Source organism: Chinchilla lanigera, unplaced genomic scaffold, assembly GCF_000276665.1.
Source record: "Chinchilla lanigera isolate Chin_1 unplaced genomic scaffold, ChiLan1.0 scaffold00043, whole genome shotgun sequence".
Taxonomy (NCBI): domain Eukaryota; kingdom Metazoa; phylum Chordata; class Mammalia; order Rodentia; family Chinchillidae; genus Chinchilla; species Chinchilla lanigera.
This window is the reverse complement of record NW_004955444.1, coordinates 19,778,337-19,797,304: the sequence shown is the minus strand read 5'-3', so window position 1 is coordinate 19,797,304 and position 18,968 is coordinate 19,778,337. Positions and strand designations below refer to the sequence as shown.

Sequence of the window (18,968 nt, the reverse complement as noted above, 5' to 3'; positions counted from 1 at the left end):
CTGTACTTCCCTGTACAAACTGCCTGTTAGAGTTGGAGCTGTTTGTTCTCATTAGAGTAATTACTTTCTCAGTTTAGACTTGAGAGAAAACTTTACTTTATCATAATATAATAAATAAAAGACATTAGTTAATTAGTAGGGCTGGTATATCTCTGAAATACTAAACAAACAATAAGCTGTGAATTTAATCTTATAAGGTCTTATACAATTTCAAGGCAGGAAAACTAGAGCTCACAGCTACAATCATTTTAATAATCACACTGGATCTGCATTATGTATTATTATGACATGCTCAAGTGATTCAAGTTTGAACAGCTGTCTGATAGCAAGCATACCTTTTGTCTTTTTACTTCTGATTGGATTATATAATGTATGTATTTGCATTAATTTGTTGGTAAATTTATTTTCCACATTCCATGAAAGAGATGCTAGCCATTCTCTTGATTTTCTACCAGACCAACTAAGTAGACACAATCTCCTGTAAGAGAATAATTTGTTGCTCTGTAAAAGCTATGCAAACCCCCAGTCATATTCTTAATTTTTTTGGCCCTTACCAAATCTCAAATACCCCAAGAATACTCTCAAATGACCTATGAGTTCTGGAAAAAGAAGTATCTCAGAGGCACAAAAAAGAAAGAATCTCAGTTTCTATCAATGACCTTCAAATTTGGAGTGCTTCTCCTCCCCCTTTTGCTATTACTTGTCTTTCATTTCTCTTTTCATTTTTAGCAGTATACTTCCACCTGTCCATTTTTCAATTCTCACATGTTTTCTGGACTGTGTAAATGGCATGCAGCTTGAGGAATTCTGGGTGACTCAACTTTAGCTTTTGGGAGGGAAATTTTCAAGATTGACTAAATCCAGCTGAGAGCCAAGAAGCAATTCTTTTCAAGTAGAGCATATATCATTTATTTAGTCTTGGAACTTGTGTGACTTTGGGAGCAATTCACTGTTGTATTGTAAGGAATAAGTAAGTTCTTAAACAGAATAAGTTTTCATCAATCAAAGAAATGTAGAAATAAGGACTGATTATTTTAATTTGCTGCTAAATGAAAAGCAGGTTTGGCTTTATTCATGAGTCACTGTAAAAACTAAATAATAAAATATTCACATCAAGCATGAATTTTTTTGCCAGCAAAAGTTAAAACATCAAAGAAACCTCTTTCAAATACTAATAAATTTACTTACAAACACCTATATTTATTATTTCATAAATAGGCGCAACAGATTCCATAAAAAAGATTAAATACAGACACAGTATGAAGAAACAATAATACAGAGCCGTATGTAAAGGTTATAATTTAGCTGTTTCCAATCTGTTTCTGCATCTACTAAGATACCAGGTAAGCGTTTGGCAGTTTTATACATAAAAGGACTTAAATGACATTTACTAACCATTACACAAAAAAATGATACAAAAAAGCAAATTTTCTGTGGTACAAAATAAATGTGTTTGCCCTTTCCTTAACACTAGTTTCTTTTTGTCTGATCAATGAGACAAAGCCAATTTGTTTTTAAATTAAAATCATTTGGGAATATTTTTTCAGATATTTTGAAAATATAGAATTATTAGTTGTTTTAAAAATGAAGTAAAAATATGAATGTTTGCCAATTTAACCCCTATTGTGAAATCAATAAACTGGGATGAACCAGTTTGAAATTACAATTTCGCTACAAAAACATTCACATTTTATACTCTAGGAGAGTGTAACATAGATGCTATTTACAAACTTGCTATGACTGCTACATTAAGCCATTTAAAAAGTCTTTAGTAATTTCATATAAACACCCATTATGAAAACCAATGGAAAATCCAGGACTGTTATCCGAGACATCTACAGGTGCTAAGGCAGTTACTAGCGCGCAGCACTTCACAGCAAAAAACCAACATAAAATCTGAATGGTCCATATATTTCCTTCAGGGAAGAAGAAAAACAATGTCCATAAAGGATTAAAAAAATAATAAAGAAGCATGATTATTTCTTCCAGAGTGGGTGACCCACAAGCTCAAATGGTCCTAGGTGCTTAGCAACTTGTATTTTCTAATAAAATGGAGACCTGCCTTGACTGTACAAAGCAATCCATGGTGAAAGGACTTCCCTGAATTCTTCAGTGGAAAGAAGAGGTGCTCAGATTTTCAGGTAAGGTACAGTGCTTTGTCTCTCTGCATGCCCCTGTATGGAGAGAAAAGAGACCGATCTTGTTATAAGATAACCTGTGCTGTAGGGGACAAAGGAACACAATGGATTTGAGTTACTTGTTCTAGCTTGAAGGATGAAGTTGAGCACGTATAGCTAACCTACATATAAAGTGAACAGAGATCTAAATTAATTTAATTTTTGAAGGGCTAAGAGGTGGTTCTCAATTTTCTGGAGCAGGGTCTTCTGCCTCCCTGAACACGCAAAAACACATTCGAGACCATGTACTGTATTTAAAAGGAAAATCACTAGGCTACATGCTATGAGAGCTGTCCACCGCCAGGTGGCGATGGCTAGCCGCTTACCCGCTACTACAGTAGTCATTATCCCAGTCCACCGGCTGAGCGGGAGGATTTCTGCACCCGGAGCGCACGTACTCCATTGCCTGGGTGACAACTTGTGCGGCTGTGGATGTAGGACTGATAATACTCTGATAGTCAGGTTGAAGAGTAAATCCCTGAAAAGGAAAAAGGCAAGTCCACAAATAAGGATCAAAATGCCTTCGAAGTAAAAACACCTAAATATTTACCCATTCTTTGTGAACACTCTCTGGGCCTTGCTCCTGACTGTGCAAGAGAAACCTAGCCGAACGGCCCAGAAGACTCAAAACAAAAGTATAAAAGATGTCCTGCAACCTCACTCTTCTTACCTTTCCTTCATTTAACCGTGAGTTAGCAAACCTTTAACTACACTCTTGAGCTGATACTGAATTGAGAAACGATTTAAAATAGAGAAGCCAACTCAATCAAAACAAAGGGAGAAAAGAGCTTAAATCCCTCAAAGTTTATGTTTTCTGTCAAACCTAAGGATACATTAATGGTTAATCCCCAGAATATGCAACAGAATCTTTTTTGAAGGATTCAGGCAGCAGGTGGCTGAGTGTTTTATTAGACTACACCTATTCACATATTGTTCTCAAAGCCCTTTTTCTTCATTCAGTCACAAAGGGACCATCTGCTTCTTCTTTTATTTGTAGTTCTCTCCCAGCTAAAAAATTTCAACCAAAGCTTTTTAACAGTGGTTGGACTAATATAGGGAAAGAGATGCAAAACAACTTTCCATTAGAAAACACGGGGAGGGAAAAGTGTAAGACAGAGCAAATATTTTTTAATTGAAAAGTCTATTAACTGGCAAACAATAATCAGACTTTGGGAAGAGTCTTTTAATTCACTAGTATGGTGAAGTATTGACTTTTGATCCTAGCAAAGCTATTAAAAATTCAAGGACAGAATCTGTGAAGTATATAGCTATATCTGGTAAACAAAAAGCATTATACAAGAAGATTTATTTTTAGCTTATCTGGTGAATTGAAGAGCAGCATAAGCAAGCTTTGCTGGAAGTGACCAAAAACAGCAACTGAATTAATCTTGTGGTTGTCTCTGCAAGCAGAGTCCATCCATGGTTTTTTAACCACTGAGACATCAAGAGTATTTTTTTTTAATGCACCATTTTTTACTTACTTGCTCAAAGCTTTTGAAGGCATGATACTGTTGTACTTTTCTTAAACTCAGCAGGGTGATCAGAGAATTGCTTTTTAACTAAAGATATTTCCTTAGAATTTTATTCATGTCTGGGTGTCCCTGTGTAAAGAAAGACTCAAAGACAACACCTACCATCAAATGCCCTCAATTCTCAATATCGGCGTCAAGGTAGTTTTATTTTCCAAATGATGAAGATGTCACGCCAATGTCCACAACTACTCTCACCCAAATAGTGGAAAATGACAGACTTTGGAATTACTGGAAGCAAATCATTGAAGAGTGGATAATTCATCCAGACTGGCTCATACAGATGAAGGACTAGATCTCCTATGCTAACAACTGTTTTGTGGGACATAAACTTGTTAGTGCAGACACCACTGCAATTTAAACCATAAGTGTCTTCTAAAACAAAGGTGCAAGTTGGAGATTTAACTGGCCATTTGGGTGTCTGGTCCTGGCTAGGCAGAATTCTTTTTTCTTCAGAGCTTCCTAGATTTCCAACATGGAGTCTCACAGGCTTCTTGTGGTCCTATCATATTGTCCAGCTCTCTGGACTTCCTTCCCTAGTGATGAGCATGCTGCCAAGAGCAGAAGAAGCTCTCTGGGAGCCTTGGGTTCACTACCTTTATCAAGGCCCTGTCATGAGGGCTGTTGATTTTCGAGGGCCTGAGATCAGTGTTTGAAATACTTACTGGATATTTTCAGAGCTTAGCCCTTAGTAGTGGCTCAATAAATCAAGTTTTTCAATAAATCAGGTTTGGTTCAGACTGTTTGATGCTACTGTTAGCACAGTTAGCACAGGGTGGGTACATGTGTAAATGCCAGGGCTTTCCTATATTTTTAATGTAAAGTTCTCCATATTGGATTTTTATATAACCAACAAAATGTAACCTAAAAGCAAACAGGTGTGAAAACAAAGAGTAGCTGACAATGTCTTGAGTTACGTGGAGGTATGGAAACAGGAGAAGCAGTGTGCTCATGAACACACACACACCATCACTGCTTTTCTCCACCCAGTGAAAATAGTTCCTGAAGCTGAATGAGAGAACACCAGAAAAAGCAATAGTTTTTAAGTCATTATACTTCAATTTATAAAATCAAAATTATGTGTTATTACGAATTTCAAATACTGAGAATTCAGCTAACAGTGGATCCTTGAGTTACGATCAGTCTAACATGCGAACAACTTAGAGTATGACCAGAATTTTAGTTATAATTTATGACCGAAATTTTGCGTTATGACATGAATACCAGCTGCTTGTGCTTCTCGATGATCGCAGATGGATTTAACCCTTAGAGAGTTCTGGAAGGAACATTACATCATCCTTTCCTGCATGGGGTTAATGGAGAAATCCTGGGCCAGTGTCTCTCTAAGGACCCTGAGATCTGCCTGTGTGCAGGAGACAGACTTTAAAGGCTGTGCAGAGGAGCCTGAGCCCTCCATTGACAACCTGAGTTACAACCTGCCCTCGGCAACGAATTGAGTTCATAAGTCAGGGGTCCACGGAACTCTAGTGCCTAAATTAAAGCAAACCACTCACACCAAAACAATCAAGGACCAAGAAAAACCCAGACAGAGGTGGAAGTAACATTATTTTACTTTCAAGTTAGAAAATAAAATATTCTTCTGAATACTATATACAGAAATGCCTAGGTCAAACTTAGAACTGAGTACATTATTAGTATTGATGTAAATAGGAGACAACTGATGATATAAATTTTTTGAAAAATGTTTGCCTAACAGTCCACTTAACAAATACTGAATATTTTACATTTTAATACTCAGGAGAAAAATCACCAACTGTTTTGTAGCAAGCTTGGAATTTTAAATTTCATTTTCTGGTGCCAGATTGAAATAAAAATAGGAAACATGATAAAGATTAATTTGATGTCAGAAGGGATATTTGCTCTTTAATTAGATTTCTGTAGCCCTAGCAGTTTTGTTGTGCCATGATAGCAAGTCCAAAAAAACCTGCAGCACAACCAAACAGTGATTCTCATATCCACACTTTACTGGGAACTAATTTCATTTCCTGCCTGTCTGGAGAGGTATTTTCAACAGGCATCAATGTTTTTGTCTTCACGACTGATTTATTCATCAATCTCAATGTGATTTTTTTAAACCTTTAAATTACACCCAAATCCTAAAGCAGCTGTTTATTACACAAGGAAATTGAAAATCTGTCTGTGTGATATCATACAAAGATTTTTTTCTTAAGGTTATAAAAGAAGTTGACAGATATTAATGATTTTTTTTCTCTTGACCTCATTCTACAATGGTGTGAGCAAAAAAAAAAAAAAAAAAAAAAAAAAAGGGGACAGAAAGATCGAAGTATGTTATGTGCACGTACAAATCTGCCAAAGCGCAAGGTCGTGAGTTCGGTTCCCGGTACTGGAGAAAAACAAAAAAAAAAAAAAAAAAAAAGACCAAAAAAACTAGGTCCATGGGTTCAGTGTATAAAATATGCTAGAAAAAAAAAGAAACTATTATTCCTGGTGGACTAAATAATTATTTTTGTAGGATACATTCATTTCAAAAGGATAATAAAATAGTGAAAGTAATAAATACAAGACATTCTTTTTAAAATATAGTAGACATTAACCTTCTTCTCTCTCTGTTCCCCTCCTTTTCCTCCGTCTTTCTCATCACTGTTTGAAGAGGGGACACTGCCCCCATACTAGGAGGTAAATAAATATATTTGGGATAAAGGTGGTTTGAATCATGAATCAGGTCAAATTTTATCCACAACACAGGTTTCCATCTACAGGATAAAATCTGACTGAGGCTGTGAACAATGGCCTGACAGACTATTGTGACTATATAAATTAAGTGGCATCTGGTCGGCCTCTTTGGTCTTGATTTTAGGATGATCAACTTATCGGGCTGCCAGTCTTAGGTTCATGAACATATTCTCAATTAAATTTTTTCAAAAACTTCAAAAGAACTAAGATTCTACAGCCTAATCTAATTCCTTCTACGGGTTTGACACTTACACTACTCACTTGCTTTTTAGTTATTCATCCCTCAATAGTTATGTTGTTCATACAATGGCACTGTTAAGTGATTTTTTTTTTTTTTTTTTGGTTTTTCTCTGGTACTGGGAACTGAACTCACGACCTTGCGCTTGCCAGGCAGGCGCTTTGCCACTGAGCTAAATCCCCAGCCCCTGTTAAGTGATTTTAGTCAACATAATCTCTAGCTATTTACTTTCCATTTTGAGTTCCTACCAGTTTGTGTGCTATTAATAAGAAAATTGAAATTAACTTCTATCATCAGAATACTTTTTGAGTAAGTATAGCTGGAATAGGTATATTACTGATGTCTGCAGTTTATTGAGAGGAACAGTCAATGCTTAAAATTTTCCTTTTTCTTGACCAATTTCACACTCTTGAATTTGGTAATTAGAATGACTGATCTGGAAACAATATGCAGTATAAGAACCATTGTTGAACTCCTACTATTTTGTATGGTGAAGCTCTGCAACATTTCCAATATTTTTAAAAAATTATTGCTATTATTTTTTTACTGTTACTGTCTTTGCTTGTTTGATCAATCTTACATTCTTACATCTGGTGGACTGAGCAACTTCGCTGAAGATAACAGTATGGAATGTAGCAACCATTTTAAATTTCTATCGTTTTGTCTTGAGGTCATGTATCATTTTTGTTGCTTTTGTGTTGTTTTGTCTTCACTGTTGTTTTGTAAGTTTTTTAATTTTTAAAATAAAAAAGTCCAAAAAATACTTTTGAAGTATACTAATAGAAATGATTTATAGAATGATAAATACTTTGTCCAATGTTATATGTGCCTTTTTTCCTACTTAGGTAAGATTCTCCACGGAAAGATAAATCTCTTGAATTTTTACATGTCGCTTTTTGTAATTTTGAAATATTTAAAAACTTTTCAGGATCACAGCCAGCTCTCTGAAGGTGTTAGCATAAATAGCAAAAAGAGACTTTTCTGGTGGATAAATTAGAAATCATGCCCTCTCTGGATGCCTTTGAGATTCCTTCCTTCGGGAAGAAGCCACCCTGAACTGAAGCACTGTGAGCAATACCTGGACCCTGAGCCTGGCAGCACCCTTAGCAGGGGTCACTCTCCCCAAATGAAGCTATCATCTCTCAGCCTAGTCTTTAGGCAAATGCTACTGATGCATGAAAAAGCAGCGATACTCGGGAGTGTCCCTTTTTTTGTGAGTGATGTTGGTAGCAGGGTGGAGATTTCACCTGTGAGTATCGCTTTGTCACAAATGCCTCCATAGACAAAGCAGGGAGGTAGAATCTGGCTTTTCCCTGACCTTCTTCCCTAGTGAGTCTTCCCTGGTGCTTTGGTGGATTTAGGTAGGAAATCAGCATGATCAATATCCCTGGTGTAGGGACCAAGGAAGACTGCAGTAGGGGGATGAATCCCTTTGCCAACCATAAAAATTCTGATTTAGAACTAACCAGGATTTAATGATCCTCCAAATTCTTAGGAGAAATAGATTTCTTATATGAAGTGTAAGGCAGACTGGACCTACGTGGGGAGAGTGAATAACTGACAAGAATGACTGAAACTGAGAGGGAGTTAGCCTAGCATTTAAGTATCCAGGCTCTGATTTCTGAACAGATCGGTCTGAATTCCAGTTCTGACCCTGCTAGTGCATTATTCAACCCTTCCAGCTTCAGTTTCTCATCTGTCTGGTGAAGACAACTGTAAATCAGGTGTTTCTATGCTCCAACTATTCTGAGAATTACAGATGAGATAAAACATTAAGGTACTGGGCTTATTACTGTCATCCTTTAGAAATCCTGTCAATAACAATAATGATAGTAATAATAATAAAATTTGTACCTACATATATTTATCTTTCTGCCTCCTCTCCCTCTTTCTCTTCCCAGTCCAGCTATGCCCACAGAAGGCATATACCAGTTCTGTAGGAGGGTTTACATATTTACTGTAGCTCTGAGGACAAGAGTATTTGGATGATAAAAATAATCTGGTCATAGTTGCATACTTTTGTAATCCCAGAACTCTGAGAGGCTGATGCAGGAGAATGCACATTTGAGGCCAGCCTGGGCTAATTAGTGACTTAGCAAGTCTTTGTCTCAAAATTTGAAACAAAATTCTTCAGAGACCTGAGGATGTAGCTCAGTGCAAAGGCCCTGGGGTTATGTCCCAGTTTCTCTCTCTGTCTCCCTCACACACACATACACACATACACACACACACACAGATAGTTGAATTTGCTATCATTTATAATTTTTACATTTTCTAAAACAAGTTCTTGGATTTTGAGTGCTTTTTGTGCAGTTGAGTTTATATGGTTTGCTTCTAATTTTCAAATTTTGGAATAGCACCAAAATCCAAACAGAAAATTTTATTTCAAATAAAAGTTAAGATTGCCCACAAGTGATTTCAGTAATCAAGGAGTTGTTAGGAAGGTTTCCAAGCCTCCCATGTTTTCTATTTTATGGAGAGGTCAACTATCCTATTTGTTTATGTATTTAAAATTTTCCAGCACTGAGGATTTAAATCAGGCCTGTCAGATGCTAGGCCCTCTATCACTCACCAGGGTCCCCTGAAATATGTTTAAATAAAACTCTGGTTGAGATGTTCAGTTATTTCTATTTTCTGGGTAGCATCAAACTTGCTTTTGGACCTGACATCATTGTGTAGCATTTATTGGACTTAACAAGTATACCAGGCAAGTCATTCTCATTATCAAGCAATATTTAACAAAGTATAGTATTCTCTATCCCAGTGAGATCTGTTGCCACGGTACTTTTCCAAGAAACAGAAACCAAAAGGGTGATTATAAAGGTGAAGCCGATGAATATCAAGAGAAGGAAACCAGTAAGTGTGGACAGAAGCAGCTGTGTACTAGTGGGACAGTGTAATGCTCTGCAAACTCACCGTGTGTGAATTACAGTTTCAGAAAGTTGATATCTGGGCATACCGTCCAGCCTCTCCCTATTTAAATAGAACAATAGAACACACAGTTCCCCCATACTTTCCTGCCCACTCTCCAGCCGTTTAGAACAGGGGTGCTGTTTCTCAGGCCGGAACAATGGCACTTACTTGCTGCATGGTTGGGGAATGTAAGGCAGACTGGACCTGCATGGGGAGCTGGTTCCCAATGGGCTGCTGCATGGCGAGTGGCTGGTGCTGCTGCATGCTGAGATGCTGGTGAAGAGGTGGGCTGATCTGGAGGGGCGGTGGCGGGGACACAGCCATGTTTGCTATTGAGACAGTCACTGGCATTTGGTTATTCGGCTTGGGTGCTATGCTCCTGGGGAGACTAGGATGCATGGCAGTTAGGTGAGGATTTATTCCTGGCTGTTGGTGATAGTGAGAATTTAGGTACAGAGCTGAGTGGGCCTGGCTGGGTCCATGGAACACTGACGGCTTTGAATTGATCAGCTGAGGAGGTTGAGATGTCTTAACATCGACAGGTTCACTGTAGCTCTGTTGAAATGAAGGAGAGAAGAGTTAGGAGCGTTGGATCCATGCAGCACTGATTCCACGAGCAAAATATTCTGGGAGTCTACTCATGAACTGTCTTGTGAATCCATACCCATGGCAATTCTTGATTACCTTATCTAAGAATTCCTCTATTATTGTTTTTGACATAACGTATACAAGGGTGAGTTTAATTCTAGCTCTTTCATGAAATCTAAAGCGATCTGCAATGACCCGGTTTCTGCTCTTCTGCCTAATACGAAACTCTAAACTGCTGACTCTTATCATCCTCTGCACAGAAAGATGCACGTAAGAGGGATACCATCACTGTCCCAGTGGGAAAACTAGTATAACTCACTTTTGAAGTAATTCATTTCTGCATTTCTCCTATCATTTATATGTTTAGCTTTTTTTTCATTTTATATTCTGAAAGAGCCTTGGTCTTATTATCTGCAAAAAGCTGGTTGATGGAAATGACTGGAAAAAGAAAGTTCTAAAGTACCTTTCTTCAGTCTATAAAATTATATTAATACATCTTCAAAGTAACCATAGAACTTGATTTTTTTTTTACAGAGAAGTTGGTGATGAATTATTCCCCTTAATGAAGTGGATAAAAATAATCTCTCTTAGAAATTTTAGACTCTATCATAAATTAATATAATTTTGCCCTAATTTTTTCCACACTTTCATAGGGCCATTTCCTAATAATCTTTTAATTGACTTGAAAACTAGGCATTTCAATGGAAGCTGAAAAGAATCAAGAAGTAATTCGGTGGCATGTCCTCTTGGATATGACTCTAACTCCTACTTACGCTGAGAGGAAGAGACTGATACAATAAATGGAGGGAAAAAAAAACAAGAGAGATAAAGAGGAGCATGTCGTTTTGGAGAAAAAGGTCCCTTTGTCAAAACCAACCCCTGAGGACGCACAGAACCCCCTTTTTTTCCAGGCAATGTTGTGGTTATTCCACTTACAAGTCAGAGCAGTTTCTCATTATTCTTGGTGCTGTGACTACTGGGCAAATGGGAGGGCCGCACACATGCGGAGGAACTTAACCACTTAGCTGCACTGTCACAGACAGCTTACAGTACAGTTAGGCAGGCAGTGTTTGTCCCCGGTAAGGTGAGCAAATGCAAAGAAAACCACAGTGAGAAGGATGCTGTACACGTGTGCCGACTCTTGAGATGAGGGCAGGCACAGCTGTGGTGCGCAGCCTCTACGCCCATCCACTGTCTCAAAAGTAACGTCACCTTGACACTAGGTATAACATACCAAACTCTGGGAATCTGGGGTCCTGGGAAGCCCTGAATACTTCATGCAGAGCATACAGGCAGGTGCACCCAAAGAATCCAAGGCCCTGCACCCTCAAAGGACCTGCTCATGAGGACATTTCTGTGTCAGTGCCGATGAGGCTCTCTGAGATAGGAATCCATGTTAGACTCTCAGTCTTCTGTTATGAGATTAAAAATACAAAAGGTGTTCAAAACATTTTAAGTAGAGGTTATAAGTCAAAGTAGTTCAGAAGTTTTTTTAAATTAAAAATAGGTTCTAAAATGTGGTTTCGATTAAACAGGAATTATATAATTTTTTGTTTTGCTTTCATTTTTAAAATTGTTGTTAATGTGTAACATGGTTAATAATGCATAGAATAAGTAAAATAGGTTAATTCAGGCTGGGTAAATAGTGACTACTTCTATATCCAAGTAACACACTGCAATCAATAATAGTGCAACAATAATTCCATAAATGGCAAAAAGACTATATATTTATTGTGTGTCTGTGTGTTTAAGTCATTCAGAAAAGCAATTTTGTTTTGTTTCAATTCCTTTGCTTTTAGCTGATTGCAGAAAGACTAATATTTTATTTACTTGTGGAGTGTATCACCTTCATATTGGAAAGAAATTATATTTCATTAAAAATTGCTATATATTGGTGCATTTTTGTTTTTTGTTCTTACCTGTTTTAAATCTAAATATAAGAAAAATTATTTACTTTCCTATATGATCAAAACTGTGAACTGCATGTAATTATAACAAATTCTTTCATTTAAAAATTTTGCATAAACCTCTTTCCTACATAATGAAGTGAATATTGGCTATAGAAATAAAAACACTGAATTCAAAATAAATAATAAATACAATTCTCCTGAGTGCTACTTTTCTTTTCTTTTCTTTTCTTTTCTTTTCTTTTCTTTTCTTTTCTTTTCTTTTTCTTTTTGGAACTGGGGATTGAATTTGCATTGCATTGCAGTACAGTCTAAGCCTTTAAAAATAATTGTTATTATTTTATAAAATTTTGAGACAGGATCTTGCTAATTTGCTAAGTTGCCCAGGCTGGGCTTGAACTTGCAGTTCTTCTGCCTCAGCCTCTCAGAATGCTGGGATTACAGTTGTGTGCTACCATGCTGGCAAATTCTACTTTTTATACAGTAGTATTTGGTCCATTATATGGATAAAATGATGGAGAGAGAGGGAGAGAGAGAGAGAGAGAGAGAGAGAGAGAGAGAGCACACAACGGTGACCTAACTTGCAATATTTTATTGCTAATCTTGAGAAGACTATCTTTGTTCACGAAAAATTAAACTCAAAAAATTTTCTCTGTCCAGGCACTTGTCATTTCCATTCCCCACACCAAAGATATAGAGACCAGTTCCCTAAACCTATTTTGAAATAGTAGCACGTTTTCACCACTAGGCCTGTTGTTAATTTAAATTGATTTCCCAAAATAATGACCCACACAAGTGAAAAATAATTTTTAAGATAACAAGAGAAAGAATTTTAGCAAGTTGTTTTTTTTCTTCCTTTCTACATTATTGCAAGTGGAATGCCAAATACATGTTGAACCATAGTCGTATACATGGCAGGCACGCCAATATGAGTTCTCTCGCATTCTCTTTTTATAAAGATGTCTTAAATCATCAAGGAAGGGATCTTTTTAATGGAAGAGACTCAGATCCCTGTATGCCATGCACCTGGTACAGTGCAGACAGCATGGTGAGCATATGCATGCTTGCTGGATGACTGAATGTCTATTACGGGGCACAATGCCATGAAGACACTGTTGCCCTGCTTGGGACCTCTTACTATTCATGCCAGTCTATTTACCAAGGAGTGAAGAAGGCCCTGAAGGCTTGGAAAATCCACAGAAAACTGTATTGATCTTCCTGCCTCTCTTCTCTGCTCTTAGCATGAAACACTCCCTGCCTGAAGCAATGAGAAATTCTAACCCTCAGGGCTGTCACTGGGTAGGTGCAAGGCACTTTGTGCCTCACCAGCTCCTGGGTGGATGCCACCAGCAGGACAGTTTGCTATGTTCTGTCCACACTTTGAGAATTTGTGTCTTTATGTAAAGGTCACTCATTTAGATGGGGGAAAAGCATGCTTCTAGTTTCATTTCTGATTAATTATTAATCAGAATAATGTAATAGGCCATCTATAAATTACAAGTACTATTTTATTGTTTTGGAAGACAGGTAGAATAAGTTCATTTTCAAGAGCTAGGAGCCATGAATTCATAATCTGGAATGGAATCTCAAATGGAAACATGAAAAAAAAATCACAAGTTTAATATACTCTCACTGTAATTTCTTCCAATTAAACCATGAAAGCAAGGCTACAACTTTGCAAATCAATTATACTGCATACAACATCTCCATACCTACCATTAAGAAATTGGATCCATTTTTTCATACATGCTAAATAATTTAAATTCATTTCTACTTCCAAATACATGAACCACTTTAATTTAGTGGTGGGCATTTTCCATTGGTCATGTGACAAACGTGATTTTTATAAGTGTACACTGGAAGTTAACCCTGGAATCACATTTCCAGAGCAGGTTTGCACTTTGGCTGTAAGTTTCTAAATAGGTTCTCCTTCCATTTACTTTTGGATCACAGGTTCTGAAAGCTATTTGCTATATACACAAAAGAGAGGGTAGTGGGTATAGAGAGCTTTTGGGTCTTATAAGTAGAGACTTCCTTGGACATGCACAAAATATACAAAGGATACAGGTCTGTACTACTTAAAATACTTCTTATTAACTGAGTTGATGATTACCCAAGATAATTTCAATCCCATTTACTTTGTATTATGAAGAAATATTGTGCAGTGTATAAACACCCCCAATCTAGGGTGATGTGAGCTATAAAAATGAAAGATTGATGAAGTAATTGTTATTTAAAATAGCAAAGTATAAACATAAGACATAAAATTCAGTGGAAGCAACAATATAAGATTTGCTGGACCAAATCAAATTAATAGTCCAACTAATTTGATTCTTGTTTTCAGCACTGGCCAATGTTTGATACACGGAAATTAAGCAAAATTTATGCACCTATTCAACTGTGTGTGGTTACGTCTGGAAGAAAAATTTTTCCTGGTCCTTGCAGGTGATTAACTTATACCCTGGAGCATGAGATTTTATTATCTTTAAATCACAATCTGGGCTCGTAGAGCTGCAAATTTTATGTTAACAGTCATAAAATGATCCATATTACTTGCAAATTCAGACTCAGTATTTGTCTCAATAGCTCTCTGTGGCACAGTCTGTAAGTTTACCTTATTCTGTAAAAAGAAATCATTTTTAAAAAATTATTTTTAATTTATTCTCCTTCCATTGAAACTGAAATTGTTTCTTTTTCCATTGATCATGGCAGCAGAGAACTTTCTTAATTTAAATAAAAATTGTACTGTATACTTTTTTATAAAAGAAATTTCACTGTAATATAGCTGTTTCAGTTCCCTATTTCATAAACTACTCCTTAACGTGGAAATAAAATCTCCTATTTTATGTGTGACCTTAAAGTCATGAATCTGATTGCTTTTATTTAAGAAACCAAGACACAGTCATCCGAATGTTGCCTCCTTCCCAGCTGGCATGTCTGAGAAGCTGTACCCTTATTTCAATAATGCTGCTTTTACTTGGGATATTTGGGAACTTCCCTACTGGAATTCTCTTCAGAGCCAGTGGGACACTGTTTTACATATCCTCAGACAACTCTTTTCTTTGTGATGGTGAATCTGAGTTTTGGAAACTGCTAATAGTCAGTTGAAACCGAGGATGTGGTTCTGTCTAGGTGATGTTTGAGGAAAAGAATGAGGTGTGAAAACAATGTAACAAGACTGATTTTCTAGGTGCCTCATAAACTCTTCCGGACTGCAGTTCTAAAATGGGAGTTTCACAAAATCTTTTGAACTCTGGGAGCAATAATAAAGCGAGTTTGTAGCCTCCCAAGATAGTTACTCTGAATGCAATGCTCATTTTGGGAATATAAATTCTGATCTATGTGGTGAAATGAAACTCGTTCCACTGCTTTAGTCATACATTATTTTCAGCATAATAAGTTAGACCTATGTCTAAAACTTTTTAGTCTATGAAAAAACTATATTTTCTTAAGGTTTATTTAATAACCCAACTCAGTGTCCCCCAGTACCAGGTAAAAACTGCCCAAGCCAGGAAGCACTAGCCTTCTAACAGAATATGCTTCTTTTAGGGGCTGGGGATTTAGCTCAGCGGCAAAAGCACCTGCCTGGCAAGCGCAAGGTCGTGAGTTCGGTTCCCTGTACCGGAGAAAAACCAAAAAAAAAACAAAAACCAGAATATGCTTCTTTTTAGGCTTCATATTTAAGTAACCTATGTAGATAAAAGTATTTTTGTTTACATTGAAGTCATTTCTTATCTTTATAAAGGGATGTACCTACAAAGCAAAAGTTTTTATTTTTAACATTGCTTTTAAGTATTCTTTATATCAAGGTCGTCTTACAGCCGAATTGAAGCACACAAATCTTCTACTCTTTTGTATGTCTACCAATCAATACTAAGAACAAAACAGAAGTACTGATTCCTTATAATATTTGTTAAATGCCGCCTATGTTCAATATCCTAAACTATGCACGTTATTCTTCAATTTTTAAAATTTCATTTTATTATGGTAAGAATACTGAACAGAGATTAAATTTTAAATGTGCAAAAATTCTTGCTGACTAAGGATATAATACTTTTTTTTTTTTTTTTTTAAGGATCTAGTACTTTCTTCACAGCAGCTCTCTAGAGTTCTTCTTGTTTGGCTAAAATGTTATGTCTGTTGATTAGTAGCCCATTTCTATTCCTACCATCTCTGACAACTGGTTTTCTTCTATAAAAAACAAACAAAAAAACAAACCTAAAACTGAACCCAAGTCCTTCTACCTCAGTATTTGCACTCTCAAAACCCTCCCAGTACATCAGAAGTAGCCCTTTTTGAGGTTCTCTAACATGGGTCCCTTGCTCTCCTCTGGAAACACTGAAGTTTAAGATAACCAAACTACCTTCTCCACCCCTCAATTATAATGTTTGCCTCCATTTTTAATTTTTTCGAGGAAAGGAAATTGTTTAGTCCAATAACTGAAGACTTAGTAAAGCCACTCGATCAGATTAAATGCCCTAGTTTGAAATGGTTTCTATTTTCATGTTCTAGAGTCAGAGAAAATGTAGAGCAAGTAATTGCTATCCTATGTCTAATCCCAGTTGTGGGTTTAACCATCCTTGTCTTTTCTTTGGGGGAGGATTTAATACATTTGAATCTTCTCTACTTTGATACTTCTGCGAAGATTCTTTTTCCTTTTGAATGGGGCCCTTTGAATTGTAGAGCCTAACATTGAATATGTTATTCTGGAAGCTGCCTAGCACTGTGTCACACTCTGCATTCCTCTTGGTGTGTCTGGTCATTCCGGCAGGCTTGACTCATGGGCAGTGGCAGTGCTGGGCAGCTCTGTCCCTGGCTTTGTGTGCCCCGATGAAGAATCTACCCAATGGGAACAGCACTGTGCAGAAGATAAGCCTGTGAACATTCTGTAGGCCCAGGTGCCTTCAACGGTCTCTGCTTAGCCTCTGGTGGTGGTGGTGGGTGTGATGACTAAAATCAGCTTCTGGACCTCAGCCTCCTTTAAGCCGTGGCAGCTGTCCTCTCAGCTGTTAATATCAAGAGTTGCCCTGGAATTTTATTGGAGATAAGAGGTACTCATTCTAAAGAGAAAACCATTGGATAATCACACAAGGTAGACAAAAGCTTAGAAGCTTTGGCTAAAGACATTGAGAAGTCTGAGTCCCTCGTTCTGCCGCTCCCATCCTCTGCTCACCACAGACCAGCTATTTAATCTGTACCTGGAGTGAAGAGCTCAATCTAACTGTGTAGGGTGATGGTAATGGTGAGCAGAAATCTATAGAAAATGCCCAGCACGGTTCATGGCACACAGAGGCTGGTCAATAACAGGATGCTATTTACGTGTGTGCAATAACTGAAAAAAAAATGCAGTATGCGGGGGATGTGTCAGAACTGTCATTTTGAAGTACAAAGGTAAGAACATTCATTTACCAGTATTGGTCTTTTTAATTTGGAATATATTTCAATCTCATTCAAGCCTAGATATGGCATATCATATATGTAAACAAAGTAATAACTGCATGGGGCTGAGGACTGCTAGTTGCATGATTCAGTTTCCTAGGAGACTCCTAATCACTGCTGCCTCTATTGTGTTCTAAAAGATGCAGCTAATTTTATAGTATAGCTTTAAATGTTTCAAGTGTCATGAAACACTCCACTTGGGTCTGTCCTGTTCTTTCTGTTCTCTCAGCACCTAGCAGTGGGTCTGATACAAAACAGGTGTTATGTAGCCTTGCCCTGGAAGCAGAGTATGACCTAGAGTAGTGGCAGTGATAAGTAGAGATTGTAATGTGGCCACAAATAAGTGGGATCTGTCAGCCTAGGAACTCAAAGCCTTATTTGGTGAAATGAGTACATCAGAAAATAGGTCCCCAAATACGAAGCTCTGTAGGAGTAAATTAAAATTTTCAGCAAGAAAATAGGAAAATGGACATAGTTCTCCAGATAAAACCACTGACTAGGGACAAAAATGACCTATTAGGAGGTCATGTCATGAATTTGGGACAATGTGGGGTTTTGGGATACAGGAAACCATTGTGTTAGGGTTCCAGAGCAGCATGATTCAGCAGAAAGACCAAGAAAAAGATTGAGGGTATAGCTCAGAAAAATGATCAAAGGCAATGAAGGCCAATGCCAGCTTTAGTCAGCCGTTATCTGAGATACTTTTTCTCTTCACTGAAATGTTGCTAATCAAGCTTACCTCAAGGGATAAAGAATGAAGATTAAGGGAATTCATGTGAAGTGATCACAATACGACCATTCCAATCATTGCGCTCTCACACTGAAACCCGCTCAGTGGCTTCCTTCATATGGAGAGCAAACTTTGGTTCTTTTCACTGACCTGTACAGGCTTTAGGTTTGGGATTCTGCTCATGTCTCCTGCTTCAGCTCAGTGCTGGACACCCTAATGTCGTTTTAGCTCACAGAGATGTTTTGCCACACCAAGTCTTTGTACTTGTTTTAATGCTGCCTGGTCACCTTTTCCCCTCTGGTTCTGTAAACTCCTGCCTTCTACTGTCACCTCTTCTAAGACATCTCTGCAAACCAGCCTAGCAGATGTTTTGCTCTATGTCCTTAGATTCTCAAAGACTTTGGTCATTTATTAGTTTATGTTTTCACTACTGGTCTTCTTTGACTAAAGAAAAAAGTTATTGACATGTAGGGGACAAATTTACCTACTCTCTGTCAAACCCTCTGAGTCTGGCAAAGATCACATGCCCAGGAATATTTGCTGAAAAATACATTAATAGGTAAACAACAACAAATAAGAAGAAGCAGAAGAAGAAGAAGAAGAGAAAAAGAAGAGAAGAAGATGGAGAAGGAGAAGGAGAAGGAGAAGGAGAAGGAGAAGGAGAAGGAGAAGAAGAAGAAGAAGAAGAAGAAGAAGAAGAAGAAGAAGAAGAAGAAGAAGAAGAAGAAGAAG

The 18,968-nt window shown here is 37.3% G+C and overlaps 1 protein-coding gene across 5 annotated transcripts in view; it reads right to left on the bottom strand.

The window, feature by feature from the left end:
• Positions 1–885: 885 nt before the first annotated feature.
• Tox (thymocyte selection-associated high mobility group box) overlaps positions 886–18,968 on the bottom strand; it is a 342,631-nt gene continuing 324,548 nt past the window's right edge. For all 5 annotated transcript variants that reach the window (XM_005392187.2, XM_013518215.1, XM_005392189.2 and 2 more), the window contains exons 7-9: positions 9,741–10,127; positions 2,504–2,655; positions 886–2,174 (exon numbers count right to left, since the gene is read on the bottom strand). In XM_005392187.2, coding sequence (XP_005392244.1) covers positions 2,138–2,174; positions 2,504–2,655; positions 9,741–10,127 — 576 coding nt within the window. In that variant the 3' untranslated portion in view covers positions 886–2,137. The remainder of the gene's footprint in view (positions 2,175–2,503; positions 2,656–9,740; positions 10,128–18,968) is intronic.